The sequence below is a fragment of the Sceloporus undulatus genome, chromosome 4 (genome assembly GCF_019175285.1).
Source record: "Sceloporus undulatus isolate JIND9_A2432 ecotype Alabama chromosome 4, SceUnd_v1.1, whole genome shotgun sequence".
NCBI classification, from domain to species: domain Eukaryota; kingdom Metazoa; phylum Chordata; class Lepidosauria; order Squamata; family Phrynosomatidae; genus Sceloporus; species Sceloporus undulatus.
Genome location: NC_056525.1, coordinates 1,621,261 through 1,642,016, shown reverse-complemented (window position 1 = coordinate 1,642,016; position 20,756 = coordinate 1,621,261). Strand labels below are relative to the sequence as shown.

Genomic DNA, 20,756 nt, shown 5'->3' with positions numbered 1-20,756 from the left:
GTTTGGTAAGCTTTTGCCCTGTTTAAACCATTTTACTCTTTTCAAACTGGAAATATTTTAAATACAGGTAGTTTACATATATTGTTTTACTTGTAGGTTTTAGGGTTGACATAAGTCAGAAATGTCTTGAAGGCAACAACAATATTTAGAAGAGAGCCAGCATAAGAGTAGTGGTCTCATTCTTGAACTAGGATTCTGGAAACCAGGGTTCGAATCCCCGCTCAGCAACAGAAACCCACTGGGTGACTTTGAGCAAGTCACACTCTCTCAGCCTCAGCGAAAGGCAAAAGCAATCCCCCTCTGAACAAATCTTGCCAAGAAAACCACATGATAGGTTCGCTTTCGGGTCTCTATAAATTGGAAATTATTGGGAGGCAACAACAACAATATTTAAAAGAGAGCCAGCAAGGTATAATGGTTTATGGGCTGGACTAGGATTTTAACAGACCAGGATTTACATGGAAAATGACTGGAAGACCTCTCTCTCAGCCTTAGAGGAAGGCCACAGTGGCAACCCCCTCTGAGTAAACTGTGCTGAGAAAATCCTATGGTAGAGTCACCATAAGTCAGAATTGACACGAAGGTACACAACAACAACAACAACAACAGCTAACCAGCCAGTGTTGTGAAGTGATCTAAATGTTGGGTTAGGACTCCATGAGACCAGATGAAGAGGAAGGCAATGGCAAACCTCCTCCAAATACAAAACCCTGCCAAGAAAATCCTATAAAAGGCTTGCTGTAAATCAAGGTTGACTTGAAGAAACATAACAGCAACAAAGCAATATTTACATACGTAAATAAGACTCCTTTCAGGCTATTGCAATGCTGCTAACAGCAGAAATGAGTCTGGATTTCCCTTTGTGCCAGGGCTCAGAAAAACCGTCTGTTTCTCTAAATATTATTAAATAACATATTTAGAAATTAAAGGATAAAGTGAAACAGACATACACGGACCCCACAAATATGCTCATCTTGTCCCAACTCTCCATGAAACAAAGGCCTGAAAGGTTCCATCATTTGTTGTTACTGTTAACTGCTGTCAAGTTGATACCAATTCATGGCCACCCTATGAATGCGACATCTCCAAGCCCTCATGGCCCCAATTGCTCTGCTCAGGTCCAGCAGCCTCAGGGCAACCATGGCCTTCTTGACTGAGTCTAGAGTCTGAGTCTTTTTAGCGGCAGCATAAAAGGGCCACATGATTCTAGGCTGCATCAACAGACGTCTAGTGTCTAGATCAAGGGAAGTCATAGTGCCACTCTATTCTGCTCTGGTCAGGCCTCACCTGGAATAATCCTGGGTCCAGTTCTGGGCTCCACAATTCAAAAAAGATGTTGAGAAACTGGAGCCAAGTGTCCAAAGGAGGGCGACTAAAATGGGGAAGGGTCTGGAAACCATGAAGCTCTATGAGGAGAGACTTAAGGAGCTGAGTATGTTTACTCTGAGGAAGAGAAGGTTAGAGCCAATATTATAGCCCAGTTTAAGTATTTGAAGGGAAGTCGAAGGCTTTCATGGCCGGCATCCATAGTTTTTGTGGGTTTTTCAGGCCATGTGGTCATGTTCTAGCAGAGTTTCTTCTTGATGTTTCGCCAGCATCTGTGGCTGGCATCTTCAGAGATTTGTCTGATGTCAGCCACAGATGCTGGCGAAACGTCAGGAAGAAACTCTTCTAGAACAAGGCCAAATAGCCTGAAAAACCCACAAAAAACTATTTGAAGGGAGGTCATATTGGGATGGAGTCATCTTGTTTTCTGATGCTCCAGAGAATAGAACACAAAACAATGGATGCAAGCTGCAGGAAAAGAGATTCCATCTCAACATTAGGAGGAACTTCCTGACAGTCAGAGCTGTTCGACAGTGGAACACATGGTGGAATCCCCTTGTTTGGAGGTCTTTAAACAGAGGCTGGATGGCCGTATGTCAGGTTTGCTTTGATTGTGAGTTCCTGCATGGCAGAATGGGGTTGGACTGGATGGCCCTTGTGGTCTCTTCCAACTCTATCCATCTTGCATGGGGTCTTCCTCTCTTCGTATTGCCTTTACCTTTCCTAGCATTATTGTCTTTTTTAGTGAGTTATCATTTACACCAGTCCTAAATGCACCTCATAATCATAGAATCATAGAGTTGGAAGAGACCACAAGGGCCATCCAGTCCAACCCCCCTGCCATGCAGGAAATCAAAGCATCCCTGACAAATGGCCAATGGACAGATTTCACTAGCCCTACCTAGTGAGATGGATGGGAAGCCGAGACCCTCTCTCGTTCGTGCATGTCTATGTGCCTACATGAAGACAGAGAAACAACGAGGGCATGATCAAAGACCTCCTGGAGGTCCTCCAGGGATCCTGGAAGATGTGTGCTTGGTTTTTGGTGGGTACATAGACAGACCCTTCTCCAGCAGACCACTCCTTCAATGGGGGGACCCCAGAGATCATCCCCACCTTCATCTCTGCAGGGAAGTAAGAGAGCAGAACAGCAGAGAGGGTATTGCCCTTCCAGCATTAAAACTTTATGGCTAAAGGGCAGGCTACAAATACTTAAAATCTGTGGTTCCAAAGTTTGGTCCTCCAGGTATTCTGGACTTCAACTACCAGTAGTCTCAGCTAGCTTGGTCAACAGTCAGGAATTCTGGGAACTGATCTGGAGGACCAAAGGTTGGAAACCAGTGCTGTAAATTACAAACTGTGTCCCATCAAAGCCAAGACTGTTGCTTTCAGGAAAGGGCTTGAACTCCTCAGTTAGGCAGTAATGCAGGCTGAGACTTCCTTGTCGAGAAATCCAAAATATTCCTAAATCCCAAACTGTCCACACAGGTCTTTGAGATAGTAGCACCTTTGCTTTCTGATGGTTCAACGTAAGCAAACAGTTTGCTCTTTGAAATTTATATTATTTTTTGAGTATTTTCAAGTTGTGGATGGTTGACTTAATGGATAAAGAATCTGTGGATAAGGAGGTCAGACTATACAAATATTCCCAAATCCAAATAAATAAATAAATAAATATTCTGAAATCCAAAACACTTCTGGTCCCAAGCATCTTGGATAATAGAATCATAGAATCATACACATGGAAGTGACCTCAAGGGCCATCTAAGTCCAACCCCCTTCTGCCATGCAGGAACTCACAATCAAAGCACTCCTGACAGATGGCCACCCATCCTCTGCCTAAGAACCTCCAAAGAAGGAAACTCCACTGTCCTCCGAGGCTACATCTTCCACTGTCAAACACCTCTTACAGTCAAGAAGTTCTTCCTAAAGTTTAGGTGGAATCTCTTTTCCTGTAGCTTGAATCCATTGTTCCAGGTCCTATTCTCTGGAGTAGCAGAAAACAAGCTTGCTCCTCAGTATGACACCCCTTCAAGTGTTTAAACAGGCTTATAATAAGGGAAACTCAACCTGTATTTTGATGTACAATGTTACGAAGAACAAACCAACCAGAATGCTTTGAGGATATTATACATCCCAAATAAAAGAAGCAGTTTGTAATTCACAAGGAAATGCCTGCAGACAATTGCAGAAGAGACTGAGTTCAAAGTTGATTCCAGACTGTGTGTTGTCCCCTGCTTTCCATGCACCGCCCTCCCTGCAGAGCAGGGCCGTTTTATCTCACCCACCCCAGCAGAGAACTAATGGATTCAGACTCTGGCATTCCATTAAAGGCCTTTCTTTCATGCTTGAAGGAACCTCATCCCTCCGGAGAGGCTCAGCCCCAGGGGCACCCTGTGCATGTCAACCTCTTGCAGTTCACCCAATTCAAGCTCTATTGCTCAGGGCATTCTGCCATCCCCTGACCGCTCTCAGGCAGCATCCAAGAGGCACAATTGTAACCTGACGGGTCTAAGAGATCAACACTGGCAGTGGCTACCTGCTCCTGTGGAACAGCAAACCCCAGTAGTGGCTAGCAGAGCCAGAAAACCTGGCAGGAGCAACGAAGAGTGATGGCAGCCCCGGGAGGGGAGAGCTACTGATGCACAAGGCTGGAACTGAATCTGGATAGCAGGAGTAGCTGGGGAGGGGGGAAAGAGAAAGAGTGGGGAAGAGGATCATCTCCTGGGTTCCCAAAAACTGCCACTCAAAACAGAGATCTTCGGCAGAGCGGCAAACCCTTTCCAGTCTGGCTCGGCATCGCACATCATTCCCTCCCCACTTTCCCTGGATGAGAAGCACAATGGCTCTCCTGAGTATCAGCTGCAGCTGGAAGCACCACACAACCAACTTGGCAGTTCTGAGTACATCGTAAAAATGATGAAAAACTGATCCGGGCGCGCAGGCGGGTCTGCACCTGGCAGGTGGCAAAGTCAGGCAAGGAGCGGTAAAAAGTCATTGTCGGGCGAGGTTATGTGCAGCAGCAGAAGGGAGGCTGGATGGAAAAATGTGAGCAAGAACCCAGGAGGGAAAATGTGCAAGCTGGAGGAGTGGGAATGCTGCTGAAGGCTGCTACAATTCAACAACAGAGGGTCAAGCAAGGAAATTCAATGCGATTCTAGGATGCATCAATAGAAGTATAATCTCTAGATCAAGGGAAGTAAAAGTCCCACTCTATTCTGCTTTGGTCATGCCTCACCTGGAATATTGTGTCCAGTTCTGGGCATCACAATTCAAAAAGGATGTTTACAAGTGGGAGAATGTCCAGAGGAAGGCAACCAAAATGTTGAAAGGTCTGGAAACCATGCCCTATGAGCAGAGGCGTAGGGAGCTGGGGATGTTTAGCATGGAGGAAAAAAAGAAGGTTAAGAGGTGATGTGATAGCCCTGTTTAAGGGGTGTCGTGTTGAGGATGGAGCAAGCTTGCTTTCTGCTGCTCCAGAGAACAGGACACTGAACAATGGATTCAAACTGCAGGAAAAAAGATATTCTACTTAAACATTAAGAAAATTACCTAAAGGCTCTGTGCATAAGGTGTATATGAAACATAAATTAATTTTGTGTTGGGTCCTGTCTCCAAGATGTCTCATTGTGTATATAATGCAAAGACAGGCATTCCAACCTCAAAAAAACTCCAAAATCCAAAATACTTCTGGTCTCAAGCATTTTAGATAAGGAAGACTACATTTGTATTTATGTCTCTGGATAAGACTTGAGAAAGGCATCTGTGAAGAACTAGAAAGGATCCTTCAGTATAAAGATGTAGCATTAAATGCCAAGAACAGGATCATCTGTGCCCCAGTATTAGGACTTCTAGGTACGACTGTGAAAGCTGGACAGTGAAAAAAAAGCTGATAAGAAGAGAATCAGCTCATTTGAAAAGTGGTGCCAGAAGAAAGTTCCACGGATTCCACGGATCACCAAAAAGACAAATAAATGGGCCGAAGAACAAATCTTCCCTGAAGGCTTCCTAGGAAGTCAAAATGGCTCAACTGAGGCTATCGTACTTTGGACACATCATGAAATGACGTGACTCAGTGGAAAAGATGCTGATACTGAGTAAACTGGAAGGGAAAAAGAAAAGAGGAGGACCCGATTACAGATGGAGAGACTCTGGAAGCCACAGCTGTCCTGAGTTTGCCAGACCTGGGCATGGCCTTTGATGATCAGGACTCTTGACCTTCTTGCATTCATAGGTTTACCATAAGTCAAAGCTGACTTGAAAACAAATAGCAACACAAAACAGGCATCAGAATCTTGTTAAGAACTTACAACTTCGTAAGTTGATTTGTGTCTATAGGTTAGGGTAGTTCCTTTCAGTAAGGGACTGCTCTTACGGTACTACTTAATGGACCTGGCAAAGTGACAAATGTGCATTGGGGCATGTCCTGTGTCAGGATACCAGCTAGGAAGCAACAATACACATCAGGACACTCTTGCTGGTATCCCATTATGCATCTTTACAATTCATGAACAGGGTTTCTGAATACATACACACATCTACATAGACCGTGATGGAGGATTCCACCCATTTTGATTGTGTGTTCCTGCAGAGCAGAAAGGTTTTGGACTGGATGCCCTTGTGGTCTCTTCCAATTCTATGATTCTATGAAAGTTATATGTAATTTTTAAAACAAATTCCAGCATCAAGCAGATCTTGTCAATATGTAAAAGCAACTACAGGCACCTGATTTCCGTACTAGCAGAAATTACACAACGACAGCAGAGTACCCAAGGGCCACCATTATGGAGTTCAAATCAAGTCAGGCATTACCCTTTGGGCAACATCTTCTTAAGTTCATTTTCAAAAACGTGAGTTCTGCAACACCACGCTTCCCATTTGGAAGTCCAAAAGCTCCACTGGTTGGCATGACAGAGGAACAGGCCTACTGGAAACATGCAAACCGCTCCCAGAGTTGCCTAAATCCTGCAGATGAGTGTATCTGCCAGCCCTGTGGTAAGAGCAAGCACTTGCAATGAGGAATTATGAAACTGCCTCCCTGTGGGAGTTTATTCTCTCGGATCACAACAATTGGATGGAACAGATTCTCACAAGTTCAAGACAAGACAGCCATTTCCCCCAAACTGCTAATATTTCAAAATGAGGCAGAACATATGCCCTTCCAGGCTGCTTGTGGTCTCATCAGGCTTTCTTGAACACTTTACTTGTTACCAGATTCATTAGTATCCATAAAGCCACCCTTCAAACATTGTTTCTGATTTATAGCTGGCATGATAGGAACGCCAGGGGAAAATACATTGCCAAAGAGATACCAAAGAGAAGGAGAGCTGAGATTTGCCCTAGCAACTGCCAGATTTGGTGGTTTAGGACAGAAGCAAACTCATCTTGCCAACAGGCCGTCGGATTCACATCCGCTTGCAGGGGAATGTGGCTCAATCTGGCTGGATCTGAATGTTCAATCTCCAAAGCCAACAGGCCTGCTAGAAATTGTTGCTAGCTTGTCTCGGGCAAACAGAGTGCCTGCTTTTCAAATCTACCAGCTGCGTAATTGTAAGCTCTCCAAGGAAATAAGAGGAGCTGATCAAATCCCAGCAACTGCCTCGTTCTCATTCTCTCAGGCAGGTTGCTACGAATTAAAGCAAAAAACAAACCTACATTCTACCAGGCCAATGTGTTTGCCTTTTTATAAAGGGGAACCTGAGGACTTTGAGTGGTTTTGAGCCACTCTGAGTTCAATTTTTTGGGGGAAAGAAGGATATCAATTATTAAATATAATAATAATGGTAACAACAAGAAGAAAGACAATGCATCACAGGTTGAAAGAAAAGCCAAAATACAGTGGGCCCTTGGTATCCAGAATCTGAGGATGCTCAGGTCCCATTAAATACAATAGCATAGTAAAATGGCATCCCTTATATAAAATGGCAATATCAAGGCTTACTTTTTGGAATTTCTATTTTTTAAAAATATTTTGAAGCTGACTTTGTGAATAAGAAATCCATCGATATGGAGGGCTGACTGCACACAACTTACTTCTCTGGGTTATCTGGGAACTTGATCCGAAGCTCCTGATTCTTGTACGATCTCTTCTCAAAAGTGAGGATCATCTTCTTCACCGAGCTTTCGTCCAGGGGTTCATCCTGGCCAAAGAGATATTCATTTGTGACTCTGCCACAATCATCCACCAAAGGAACAGTCATTTCCCCCCATATCCAACACTCACAAGCCTACAGCTCTCTGCCCCTCGTACTTGGTGCAATTATCCACCCGCTGGGTCTTCTTTGGACAGACTTGGAGAACACTTTCCCATGTCAAAGTTCTGGCCCTCTCACCTCACTCCCTTTGACAGGAAAAGTGCCCATAGGGATTCCCCAAGCTTGTTCACTGCTAACCCAAGAGTGGCCTTACTGCACCCCAAAAGCTGCTTCTATGACCCTTTTGTGATCCCTCTGGTCTCCCTGGATCTCTCTTTTTCTGGCAGAAAAACAGGACAAATACATCTCCTCTAGGATTCCAGAAGGGAAATCCACATCTTAAATCAGCTGCAAAAACTCTGCACTAACATTTAAAAAAACAAAGCCAGACTTCTGAGCCTGTCCAGTTCGGCTTTTGGTTATTTTTGACTGTCTGTGTGCCACACCAAAAATGGGTCTCCATAGCTACCCTAGATGCCAGATCAAAATAATACAGACTGACCCCCTTCTTCGTGGGTGTTCTGTTCTCATAGTTACTCCAGAAAAACAGAAACTGTGGTTAACAGAGGAGGACAGGTTGCTTACCTGTAACAGTATTTCTTCAAGTGGTCATCTGTGAATACATACAAATGGGCACTGCGCAGGCGCAGTACAGTACAACCCATTTGTATGATTCGCAGAGACCACGAAGAAGAACGCTAATTTCCAGTGGAGGTTGGCCACAGAGACACACTGGAGAGCCTCCAGATGCCTAAAGAGACATTTTTCTCTCAGTCACAGGTAAGTGAAACCGCATTTACCCATCCTGCAAATACAAGGGTCAGGCTGTATGTTTTATGTTCCATTGATCTAAGTAGCATGGTTATTCACACAATGGTGATGAAATGCATTGTGCTATGATTAACTCCAGTAAATTTGTTATTACTAATTAATATACATTTCCTACTTATGAAGAAGCCAAAGTCAGAGCCAGATAGTAGAAAAAATAGAGCTGGGAGTCAAAGGTTTGGCATACCCACTCCCCAGCCTTGGCAATCAGGCTGTGGAAAGACCCCACTGGTGCCAACAGATGATGATGATGATGATGATGATGATGATGATGATGATGATGATTTATATACCACTTTTCTTTCAAAATGGGACACCAAGCGGCTTACAATTTTAAAAAAAAACCAATTCAATTCAAAACATACAAAAGTGGGCATTAAAATGGAATTAAATTGGTGTAATATTAAAACACATCACTCATTAAAGAATAAAATGCAATTTAAAAAATAAACAGAGGCTTTTAAAAACCTAATTGCAATGAAGGGGGGGGGGGTCAATGTTTCCAGGAGGGGTTGGCGTCAAAGCCTCACTGCAGCATGAGAGGCAGGATGGGAAATCTTTTATCTCCAATCAGCAATAAGAGATAAGGGATTTTCTGCGTTGGGGAGAATGCCTCCTCGTTCCTGCTCTCACACACTTTTTCAATAAAAAGGGTGGCCCAAGTTTTCCCAAATTCTAAGAAAAAGTAAAGGTATTACAGCCATTTGTTTACTTCCCAGGAGAGTTTTTCCGTCTGAGGTTCTGCTTTGACTTGAAGGAAATCACATCTCCTCTAAAGCAGTCTGCAGGATGGGTTTCAAATCAGACGTTGGCACTTGCCCTCCCCAACCTCAATGGGGTTCCCTGGGAAAGACAGCATGGCAGCCAGCCCAGCCCCGGGGTAGGAAGCGTACCTCCTCCTCTTCCTCATCACCCTTTTCGATTATCTGCAGGAGCTTCTTCTTCTCGTCCTCCGTCTCCTCCATCGCCGGGGGCTCCTCTTCCCGCTGGCGGATGCGCTCCCGTCCTCCTCCGTGCTTGTGCCGGATTTTAACATCATCCTCTTCATCTTCACGAGGTCTTTTCGTCCCCCTATTTGGCTGCAAAGAGGAGGAGAAAAAATAACATGATAAGCCAAAAGAAGCCATCCCTCCACTTTGGCTACTGTAGCCCAAGCCACCCCAAAATCAGATAAGACAATCATTATTCCTTTTGAAGAAGGCTGGTCTTTGCATGTTTCTGACAGAGAGTTCCAGTTCTATGGTAGAATCATAGAATCACAGAGTTGGAGGCGACCACAAGGGCCTTCCAGTCCGAGCCCCTTCTGCCATGCAGGAACTCACAGTCAAGATCATCTGGCAAATATATTCATTTGGAAGTACATTTTATTTAGGAAGTATGGATATGCATGACAGATAGGAAGAATGGATTGTTAATGGATGTGTGTATTGTTATATATGTGATGTAAATTTGTATAGTTTGCAATAAACAATAAAATTTAAAAAGGGGGATTCCACCATTTTCCGAGGAAGGAGTATCTTCCACTGTCAAACAGCTCTTACTGTCAGGAAGTTTCTCCTAATGTTGAGGTGGAGTCTCTTTTCCTCTAGTTTGAATCCTAGTCTCTGGAGCAGCAGAAAACAAGCTTGCTCCATTCTCAATGTGACACCAGAAGTCCCAGAAAGTTGACTGTGCCCTTCACATAAAATTAAAGCCCCTGCCCTGGGTCAGCTTAGTGTGTGTGTGTGTGTGTGTGTGTGTGTGTGTCCTGCTTTTTGCTCATTGTGCATGCATGCAAGTTCTACCACAAACCTAGAAGATCCAGTCCTCTTTAGAAGAAACCCCAAGGGCCATGAAGCCCATCCTTGGAAAAGGATAATTTCTCAGGTATATTAGCAACTAAAACAGTGAGGTGATGGGATGGTGGGGAGTAAAGAAGAAGAAGGACTCCATGTACCGGACCCAGCAGACACCTCCCCACCACCAAAAACTGCAGTTCCAACTGGTGACATCAAATTAGGTAACACACAATTGTGCCCAAGAGGCCCCACAGAATCATAAGATCACAGAATCCTAAAATTGATAGAGATCCCCAGGGAATCCAGTCCAACTCCTTCTGCCATGTAGGAACATACCATCAAAGCACTCCCTATGACAGACTGCAATCCAGCATCTATTTGAAGACCTCCAAAGAAGGAAACTCCACTATCCTCCGAGGGAGGATCTTCCGCTATTGAGCAGCTCATACCATCAGGACGTTCCTCCTAATGTGGAAGTGGAATCTCTTTTCCTCTAGTTTGAATCCATTGTTCTGGGTCCTAGTCTCTGGAGCAGCAGAAAACAAGCTTGCTCTATCCTCAATGTGACACCCCTTTAAATACTTACACAGGGCTATCATATCACCTCTTAACAGCCTCTTCTCCAGGCTAAACATATCCAGCTTCCTAAGTCTCGCCTCATAAGGCATGACTTCTACTACACCTTTCACCATTTTGGTGGCTTCTCAACATCTTTTTTGAATTGTTTTGCCCAGAACTAGACACAGGATTATTCCAGGTGAAGCCTGACCAAAGGAGAATAGAGTGGCACTATGACTTCCCTTGATTTAGACACTATACTACTATTTATGTAGCCTAGAATCACATTGGCCTTTTTAGCTGCCACATCGCATTGTTATCTCAGTTTCAACTTGTGGTCTATTAGGACTCCTAGATCCTTTTCACATGTATAAGTCTCCTTAAGCCAGGTGTCCCTCATCCTATATCTATGCATTTCACTTTATATATGAGTCTGACTTTTACACAAGTATATATGGTATGGGGAAGTGGTTTTCCAGGAGAGAAGTCAAGAGATGAAGGACATAATCTGGGTTTGGCAAGCACATTTGGTCCTTGCCTTGCATTGTGGAAACAGGGCAAGAGGATCATTCGCCAAGAGGATGGCAGTCGTTGGGGCTCGCATTTTATCGTCTCCCTTCCTAGACTTTGCTTCCAATGCCCTCTGATCCTTTTTCACCCATTTTTCTTTCAGCTGAAATTAAGTCCAGCTGGAAGGTAAAGGGCCTGCTAGCAAAAATAGACAGACGTAGCAGAGATTAGGTTTATTTTTTTCACCGAGAACTCCACAGGTTTCCCCTACAAATGCCCCTTCTTCCCATGCCGACACCTTACTTCAGCAAATATGAATGTGGAAAGGCGCGTTTAATAAGACCGAAGTGCAGTTCCACCCTCATTAAGATCCAATTAAGGGAAAAAAGCATTCCAGCTGGAAGGGTGCGCAGCTGAGTCCTGCATCCCTCAGAAGCCAACCTTGACTGCTCCCAGCTTGAAATTGCAACTTTAAAAAGTTCTGAACTGGTTTGAGAGGATTCGCCGCTGCAGCCTCGGATCAAAGCAGCGTACAATCTAGGCTGCCAGTTCTAATTTTCCTCCTTTCCACTCCTTTTTTATTTTTTAATTAAAAAGCAATGAGACCGCAGCTGTAACGGGAGGCTAGGGGAGCACGCGGTTTGCTTGGGCGCAAAGTAATGTACCATAGAGGAGGCTACATCACCGGAACGATTGCTAAATTAAAACTCCACTACAAAGCCAACTCCATTTCCGCGGAGCCCTTGCGATCGCTTGTCATTATCAGCAGTTACGATCTGCTTTCGACCCCAATTGGGGAAGGCAAGGCGGAGGGAAATCATCTCTAATATGCAATAACAGAGGCATTATGATAAATTATGAGAAGTGGCCCGGAGTGTAATTATTAACACCCTTCAGCACATCTGAACCTTTGTGCCACTGAATTCCTAGACGCAGAGATGCATACAAAAAAAGCCCTCTGAAGTTCACATCGAAGAGAGAGATGGTAGAGAAGTTCCCAAAAACTCTACCATGGTAGAACAAACCGTAGAAATGTTCAAGCGGTGCCAAATTTAGACAGACACAAACAGAGCGACGGGGAATGATCCCTCATCCTACCAGAACTGCTTCAAAGCATCTTCCAAAACAGCGAACCCCTCAATGCCAGACCCAGGGAAGAAAGTAAAGAGGATGCCCAACTCAGGGCTTCCCATCAGACTAACTATACATGGGTATAGCTCTTACAAGAAAGGAGATTTCTATCTACACCTTAGGAAGAACATTTTGTATTGTAAGAGCTTTTAGAAAATGGAATATGGACTGTCCAGGCGGGTGGTAGACTCTCCTTCTTTGCAGGCTTTTAAGGAGAGGTTGGATAGGCATCTTCCAGGAGTGCTTTTAGCAGGGGCTTGGACTATATGACCCTTGCAGACCTCCTAACTCTTCCATGATTCTATGGGAAGAGACAGGCTGGACCAGACAGACTTTGGGGCTTTTCCCATGTTCCTGGAGAAAGATTTCCTGGAAAAAATGCTCATCTTGAGCCCAACTGACTGGGATTGTTCTGGAAACAATGCACCAGATGTTCTTTGCAAGACATCCCCTCTTTTGGCATCTACAAAACACTGCAAGTAGAATCCTAGAGTTGGAAGTTCTTGGAAGTTAAGCGTTTGTTGTTAATTTTATTTTTGAAATGAATACTCTGTAAATAATGGCAATAATACAGTAAAATGTACTGTGCTTTATAAATTAAATAATAAAATATTAAAATGGAAGAGACCACAAGGGCTTCCAGTTCAACCCCCTTCTGCCATGCTTGGCCTGCTTTGAGAAGCTGCATCTCAGTCACTTCCCTGACTGTTTTATGGGATGCCAGTGAGCAGTCCCCACTTAAGCAGCCAACAGCCATCCCAGGCAGGTCCAAAAGCTCACCTATAACCGATATCGCCCATAAGATTGGTGCTTGCAAGCACTACTGCTTCACTGCATGGTCACAGTTGCATCCATAGATCCATTCAGGTAGGTACTATTATGGCGACCTATAAATCAGACTCACCTTCACAATTCAGAATGCTGCCTGAGAAAGCAGGTTACTAATCCAAGCCCAGCCCAGAACTGCAACACAGAAGTGTCTCACAAGGGACTCTGTAGAATCATAGAACCATAGAGTTGGAAGAGACCCCAAGGGCCATCCAGCCCAACCCCATTCTGCCATGCAGGAACTCACAATCAAAGCACCCGGACAGATGGCCATCCAGTCTCTGCTTAAAGACCTCTAAGGAAGGAGACTCAATCCCACTCTGATCTTACTATCAGGATGTTCCTCCTAACAATTTTTAAATTGTGGTGCCCAGAACTGGACACAGGATTATTCCAGGTGAGGCCTGACCAAAGCAGAATACAGTGGCACTACTACTTCCCTTGATCTAGACACTATACCTCTACTGACACTATCCTGTACTTCTACTGTACCCAGTAGGTCATGACATCTTACATGGCAGTGAAGGGGACATTTATAACTTGTCGTATATCTGTACTTTGGGGTCTTGCCATTAATGCCACCCAAGCAGAAAATCACACTCAGAACATTTCACACATGCTGAGAAAAGTAGAAAGCAGTAGGAGAAGAGAAAGATGTCATTACAGGCAGCAGATGGATTTCATGAAGGAAGCCACGGCTGCTGCCCTGAATTTGCAGGACCTGAGCAGGGCAGCATTTGGAGGTCTCTTACGCAGAGGGTGGCCATAAACCAAAGTCAATTTGGCATCACATAACAACCAACAACAGGTGGAAGCGCTGACCTATAACCTTAGGACCCAACTGATCCAATTATTACAAGATGAGAACTACATCATTTGTCAACATCCTGACCTTTCTGAAACAATTCTCAGTTTGCAAAGTGATTCTAAATACGCAGAAGACAAGTTGACTCTCTCTTATCTGGGATTCTGAAATCCAATATACTTCAAAAACCAAAACCTTTTTTTCAAGGGTGGATAAAGACAGTGACACCTTTTCTTCTTGATGGTTCAATGTACACAATGTGCACAAAAATATTGTATAAAATTACTTTCAGGATAAGTCTATAATGTGTGCAAGAAACATAAAGGAATTGCATGTTTAGACTTGGGTCTCATCTCCAAGACATAGCATTATGTATATCTATGCAAATACAATTATTCCAACACACACACACACACAAACACACACACACACACACACACACACCAACCCGAAATCCAAAACATTTCTGGTCCTAAGCTTTTCAGATCAGGGAAATCCAAACTAGTGCCGTCGGCAGTCCTTAGCCACACATTTTTTTATCCAAGGATTCAAGCATCCTTGGCTTGAAAATATTTTTTTTTAAAAGTATAAATTCCAATAGCAAACATTGATTTTTCATTTAATATAAGGGACACCATCTTGCTCTGCCATTATATTTAATGGGACTTAAGCATCCATGGATTTTGTTATCCACAGGGGAACTTGGAACCAAATCCCAGCAGATAACAAGGTCCCATTGTACAGTATATGTAAAGTCAAAGGCTTTCATGGCCGGCATCCACAGTTTTTTGTGGGTTTTTCGGGCTATGCAGCCATGTTCCAGAAAGGCTTCTTCCTGACATTTCGCCAGCATCTGTGGCTGGCATCTTCAGAGAATGTTTGCCTGGAAAGGACTTGGGTATATATAATGTGTGACCTGGAAAGGCAGGAGAGAATTTGCATTGTACAGTCATCCTTTCATATTTGCGGCTTTGATATTTGAGGATCTGATTATTCGCGGATTTCATTAATATGTTCTCTCTAGGACTGTCTAGGTCCTCCAGTGCAACTCTGTGGTCAACCTTAACTAAAAGTTGCACTGAAAGACGATTTGTAGCTACTCCAGTGCCATTCTATGGTCAGTGTATGTTGGACATTGACCATAGAGTTGCACTGGAGGACCTAGAGATTAAAAGAGAGGTGCCCTTCAGGTAAAAACATGGTGTTTTTGTTATTTGCAGTTTTTCCATATTCACAGGGGTCTTGTTCCCCTAACCCTAGCAAATATGGAGGGACAACTGTATAATCTTTAAGGTGTAAGGGATGGGCTTACCAAAGCCCAAATGGTGAACCTCACAGATGAAAAGCAACTCCAGCCTAGCAAGCTAGCATTTTGAGTTTCACCCACTGTTGAAATCAAGCTCAGCACAACACACTGTACACCATGATGTCATGGTAACAATAAATTAAAATGCATGGTCCATGAGCAAACACACAAAACTGAATGCTAAAGTTAGGATAGTCCAAGTCATAGTATTGCCCATCACCATGTAGGCATGTGGGAGCTGGACAGTGAAAAAAGCAAAGAAGAAGAAAATCAATTCATTGGAGAGGTAGTGCTGGAGAAGAGTGCTGAGGATACCATGGCTGGCCAAGAAGACAAAGAAATGGGGCCTTGAACAGATCAAGCCTGAAATCTCCCTGGAAGCCAAGATGACTAAACTGAGGCTGTTGTACTATGGCCACAGCATGAGAAGACAGGACTCATTGGAAAAGACAATCATGCTAGGAAAGGTGGAAGGTAGTAGAAAGAGAGGAAGACCACACGCAAGATGGATGGTGTTAGAATCCTGGTGTATTCTACCAGATATATAGTGGTTGTGGATAATGGGGGCTAGGGTAGGCTTAGCTAGGCTTGTAGAGGGAAAGCTGGGTTGCAACTGTTAGCTCCAGGTGGTGGCCTTGAAGGCCTGGTTCTCAGAGGTTTGGAATGCAGTCTCTAGGTTGGGGAGATGAGCTATGGAGGGGGGAGTTGTGGTGGACAGGAACCAGGGAGGAATGGGAGGGCTTTTGCTAGCGCGGGCTTTTGCCTAGGGAGGAGTAGTTTTTCCAAGGGGGATTTATGCATTGGGTTGGTTGGGAGGGGTCAGTCTCAGCTAAGAAGCTGAGTGATGTGGAATTTCTGATTCTGGAACCATCAATAAAGTACTGTTGATTTATCAATTAAGCTCTGGTCCCGCACTCTGACAGATGGATTCAATCAGGGAAGCTACAGGCATGAACCTGCATGACCTGAGAAGAGCAGTGGAAGACAGGAGGTCTTGGAGATGTCTCATCCACAGAGTCGCCAAGAATCAAGGTTGACTCAAAGGCAGCTAACAACAACATGGTTCTTGATACGCATTTTGCACTCAGGAAGGGTGCCCCTGTCCATGCAACCTCCAGGTATTTCTCTACTTTTTACACAGTAACTGGGGATGGAGGAAATCATAGAATCATAGAGTTGGAAGAGACCCTATAGTTTTTTGTGGGTTTTTCAGGCCATGTGGCCATGTTCTAGAAGTGTTTGTTTCTGACGTTTTGCATGCATCTGTGGCTGGCATCTTCAGAGACTTCTGGCATGGAGGTGAGTGGGGTATATATACTGTTGGTTGAGAAGAAGCAATTTATATGTTAATCTGTATTGCTCTGTTGTTGAATGGCAAGATCTCTGGGTGTCTATTTACCTTTTATATTTTTTAATTTTATTTACAATACATAAAAAAAACCAAATCTTGATTTTGTTATTTTTCAGCCAAACTTGGTTCACTTTCAGGGTTCCTTCTTTCCTGTTAAAATTGTCTTGGTGTTTGTGGATTTCAATGGTTTCCATGTGGATTTTGACCTGATAATTGTTGGCATGGTCCAGAATTTTAGTGTTTTCAAACAACATTTTATGCTCAAGATGGTTTATAATGTCTTCTGCTACGGCTGGTTTTTCTGGCTGGCCCAGTCTGCAGTGTCTCTGGTGCTCCTTGATCCTTGTTTGCACACTGCGTTTGGTGGTCCCTATGGAGACTTGTCCGCAGCTGCATGGTATGCGCTAAACTCTTCCTGCGGCTGTGAGAGGGTCTCTCTGGTCCTTGGCTGAGTGCAGCATTTGCTGGATCTTCTTGGTCGGTTTGTAGACCATTTGGAGATTGTGTTTCCTCATCAGTTTCCCTCTTTTGTCTGTGATTCCTTTGGTGTATGGTAAAAATTGTTTGCCTTCCCTCCTCTGGGTTTTTCTTTTACCACTTTGATAAAAGAACCATAGGGCCTGGCCGTGTGGTAGGTATTTGCCCTCCTGTGCTCTCACCTGGTATGAACTGCACACCTTGCAAATGCCTGTGAGTTTCCCTCCTTGCAAGGCAACTTAATTTCCTTAGCTAAAAATAAAGAAATGAAACTGTTTAGCTCGTGCACTACCTGACATTGCTTATTTCTTTGGAGATGCACTCTCAAAAAGCAGGATTGAAAGCAGGCTGGCTTAACACAGGTGTTACACAAAAGATTAAGAGGTTGCCGGAAAGATATCGCTGGAGATTTGGGGCCTGCTTCCTCCCGAAGTCTTTCTAAATTGACAGCTAATAGGGAGCTCTCCTTGATGGCTCTTTCTAGCTGGATTCGGCTGGCAGAGATCTGTGCACAAAGGGAACCCGAAGGTTCATTTCAAATTTCTTTTAACAAATTACTTCTGAGCTCCATAGTAACAAGGTTATTTTGCGTTTGCTCTATGCAAAGCAGGCGTCTACATATACATTTCCCCCCTCCTCTTTTTCCTTCTGCTAAATGGAATAAGTTAATTTGCTGCTGGAGTCTGCTATTTCCCCCCTTTGCTGTCTCTGCCTCCCTTCTCCCCGGTTTCCAATCTCATTGCGTTGCTGATGAAGGCTGGCAGTTAGGAGAAAAGCTCCGGATAATTCCTTGTTTTTCGGGGAGGAACTGTTTGTAAGGAGGAGAGGCGATCGGCAGAAAAGCGTTCGTCATACTGTTATTATTTATTAAAATATTTCTAATTTGCCTTCCTGCCCGAGGCAGTGGGCAAGTTTCAAAACAAAACACTCAAGCGAAGTGAAGGGCTGGGCAGGAACACCGCCTTCTTTGAAGCTCCCCAAGTGCAAAATAAAAATTTAAACCCATCCAATGGTAACTTAAATAAAGCAGTATTTATGACCCAGGGCCAGCTAGGCAAAGATGGGAGCAATCTCGGCCTTTTGGAAAGGAGCCCTATGGTTTATTCATTTACTGTATTTTCTTTGCTTCGATATTCATATTCCTCCTGATACCGTTGGATCAGAGGACAGCGTACAGGTAAAATCACTTTCAGGGCTTTAAAACAACTCAGGCTGCATCCTCACTGCAGAAACAATGCAGTTTGACACCACTTTTATTGCCATGGTTCAATGCTCTGGAATCCTGGGATTTCTAGTTTGCTGTGGCACCAGAGCTCTCTGACATTGAAGGCTAAATATCTATCTAGTCTACAAATCTCTGAATTCCATAGCCTTGAGCCATGGCAGTTAAAGCAGAGTCGGACTACAGTGCAGATTATGGACATTAAACAATTCAGCAAGTGGAAACAGATAAAAAATGTTTAAAGTACTGTACAGTTTAAAATTGTGCACATATACATTTTGGGCTTCAAAGGTTTCTTTAAAAGCTGTGTTTTTACTTGATGCCAGAAATCAGCCCAGCCTTGGTGCCATTTGGGCCTCCAAAGAGGATAGTGCTCCAGGACCAGGGATATACAGCAGAGAAGGCCCTGTGCCCATGTTCTGCCCCACAGATGGAAGACACAGGTGGGCCCTGACCTCAGGTGGGATTGAGGTGCCAAGCTGTGAAGGGCTTTAGGAGCCATCACCAGGACCTTGAATTCACCAGGATGGCAATGCTGCCACAGCAATTGCCAGGTTGTTTGTTTCCTCTTTGCTTTCCAGCTGCTGAAGTGCCATCATCTGTGTGGATGGAGTGTGGATTGAGGCTAATGGCTGGGAGAGCATGAAGCACACTATGCCCATTTATGCTGCATCAAGAGAAGTATAGTGTCTAGATCGAGGGAAGTAATAGTGCTGCTCTATTTTGCTTTGGTCAGGCCGTACCTGGAATAATACTGTGTCTAGTTCTGGGAACCACAATTCAAACAGGAGCGTGTCCAAAGGGTGACTAAAATGGTGAAGGGTCTGGAAACCATGCCTTATGAGAAAAGACTCAGGGTGCTGGGCATGTTTAGCCTGGAGAAGAGAAGGTTGAGAGGTGATATGATAGCCCTGTTTAAATACTTGAAGGGATGTCATATTGAGGATGGAGCAAGCTTGTTTTCTGCTGCTCCAGAGACTAGAACATGGAACAATGGATACAAGCTCCAGGAAAAGAGATTCCACCTCAACATTAGGAGGAACTTCCTGACAGTAAGAGCTGGTCAACAGTGAAATGCACTGCCTTGAGTGGTGCAGTCTCCTTCTTTGGAGGCCTTTAAACAGAGGCTGGATAGCCATTGGTTGGGAGTGCTTTGATTGTGAGTTCCTGCATAGCAGATTGGAGCTCGGCTGGATAACCCTTACAGGTACCTTCCACCTCTTAAGATTCTTTGAAGAGAAGGTTACGAGGTGACATAACTATGTTTAAGTAGGGATGTCCCATTTTCTTGATTTTATACATTTGTTTTTTATGTGTTGTAAATAAAATTAAAAAATATAAAAGGTAAATAGACACCCAGAGATCTTGCCATTCAACAACAAAGCAATACAGATTAACATATAAATTGCTTCTTCTCAACCAACAGTATATATACCCCACTCACCTCCATGCCAGAAGTCTCTGAAGATGCCAGCCACAGATGCATGCGAAACATCAGAAACAAACACTTCTAGAACATGGCCACATGGCCCGAAAAACCCACAAAAAACTATAGGGTTATTGTTGTTGCTAGCTGCCTTCAGGTCAGCTCTGATTCATGGCAACCCCATGGATAGACATCTCCAAGAATCCCTCTCCTCCACTGCAGTCTTGCCCAGATCCTGCAAGCCCTTGCCCGTAACCACATTGATCAAATCTATCCATCTGGTTTGTGGTCTTCCTCTCTTTTTTCTACCTTCTACCTTTCCTAGCATTATTGTTTTTTCCAGGGATCTCTGCCTTCTCATGATGTGGCCAAAGTAGGATAGCATCAACTTGAGCATCTTTGCTGCAAGGAGAGCCCTGGTCTGACCTGTTCAAGAACACTTTTTTTATCTTCTTGGCTGTCCGTGGGATCATCCTAAATCCTCTTCTCCAGCCCCACATTTCAAAGGAGTTGTCTTCTTTCTGTCTGCATCCTTCACTGTCCAGCTCTCACATCCGTTCATGGGGATGATGGGAAAGACAATGCCCTGAACAATTTTGACTCTAGTGCTCAGCTGTATGTCTTTGCTCTTCATATCTTTTCCAATTCTTTCACAGCCGCCCTTCCCATTCCTAGTCTTCTTCTGATTTCTTGGCTGCAGTCTCCATTCTGGTCAATGTTTCATCCTAGAGATGGGAATTCTTTAACTATTTCAATTTCCTCATTATCTAGATGGAATTTGTGTATTTGTGCTCATTATTTTTGGGTTCAGCATCAGACCTTTATCTTTATATTTAATAATAATAATAATATTTATTTATTTATTTATAGCCCGCCTCTCCCCAAAGGATCGGGGCGGGTTACAATAAAAAATAAAACATCGTAAAATAATAACACAACCCCTAACCCACAGTTTAAAATACAACAGCATAAATATCAGTTATTAAAATCGCAATAACAATTACAATAAAATGTAA

At 43.8% G+C, this 20,756-nt stretch overlaps 1 protein-coding gene across 1 annotated transcript in view; it reads right to left on the bottom strand.

The window, feature by feature from the left end:
• The window catches only part of CTNNBL1 (catenin beta like 1), a 155,363-nt gene that overhangs the window by 108,858 nt on the left and 25,749 nt on the right, over nt 1–20,756 (bottom strand). The window contains exons 2-3 of the mRNA XM_042462623.1: nt 9,242–9,427; nt 7,360–7,466 (exon numbers count right to left, since the gene is read on the bottom strand). Of these exons, the coding sequence (XP_042318557.1) occupies nt 7,360–7,466; nt 9,242–9,427 (293 nt within the window). The remainder of the gene's footprint in view (nt 1–7,359; nt 7,467–9,241; nt 9,428–20,756) is intronic.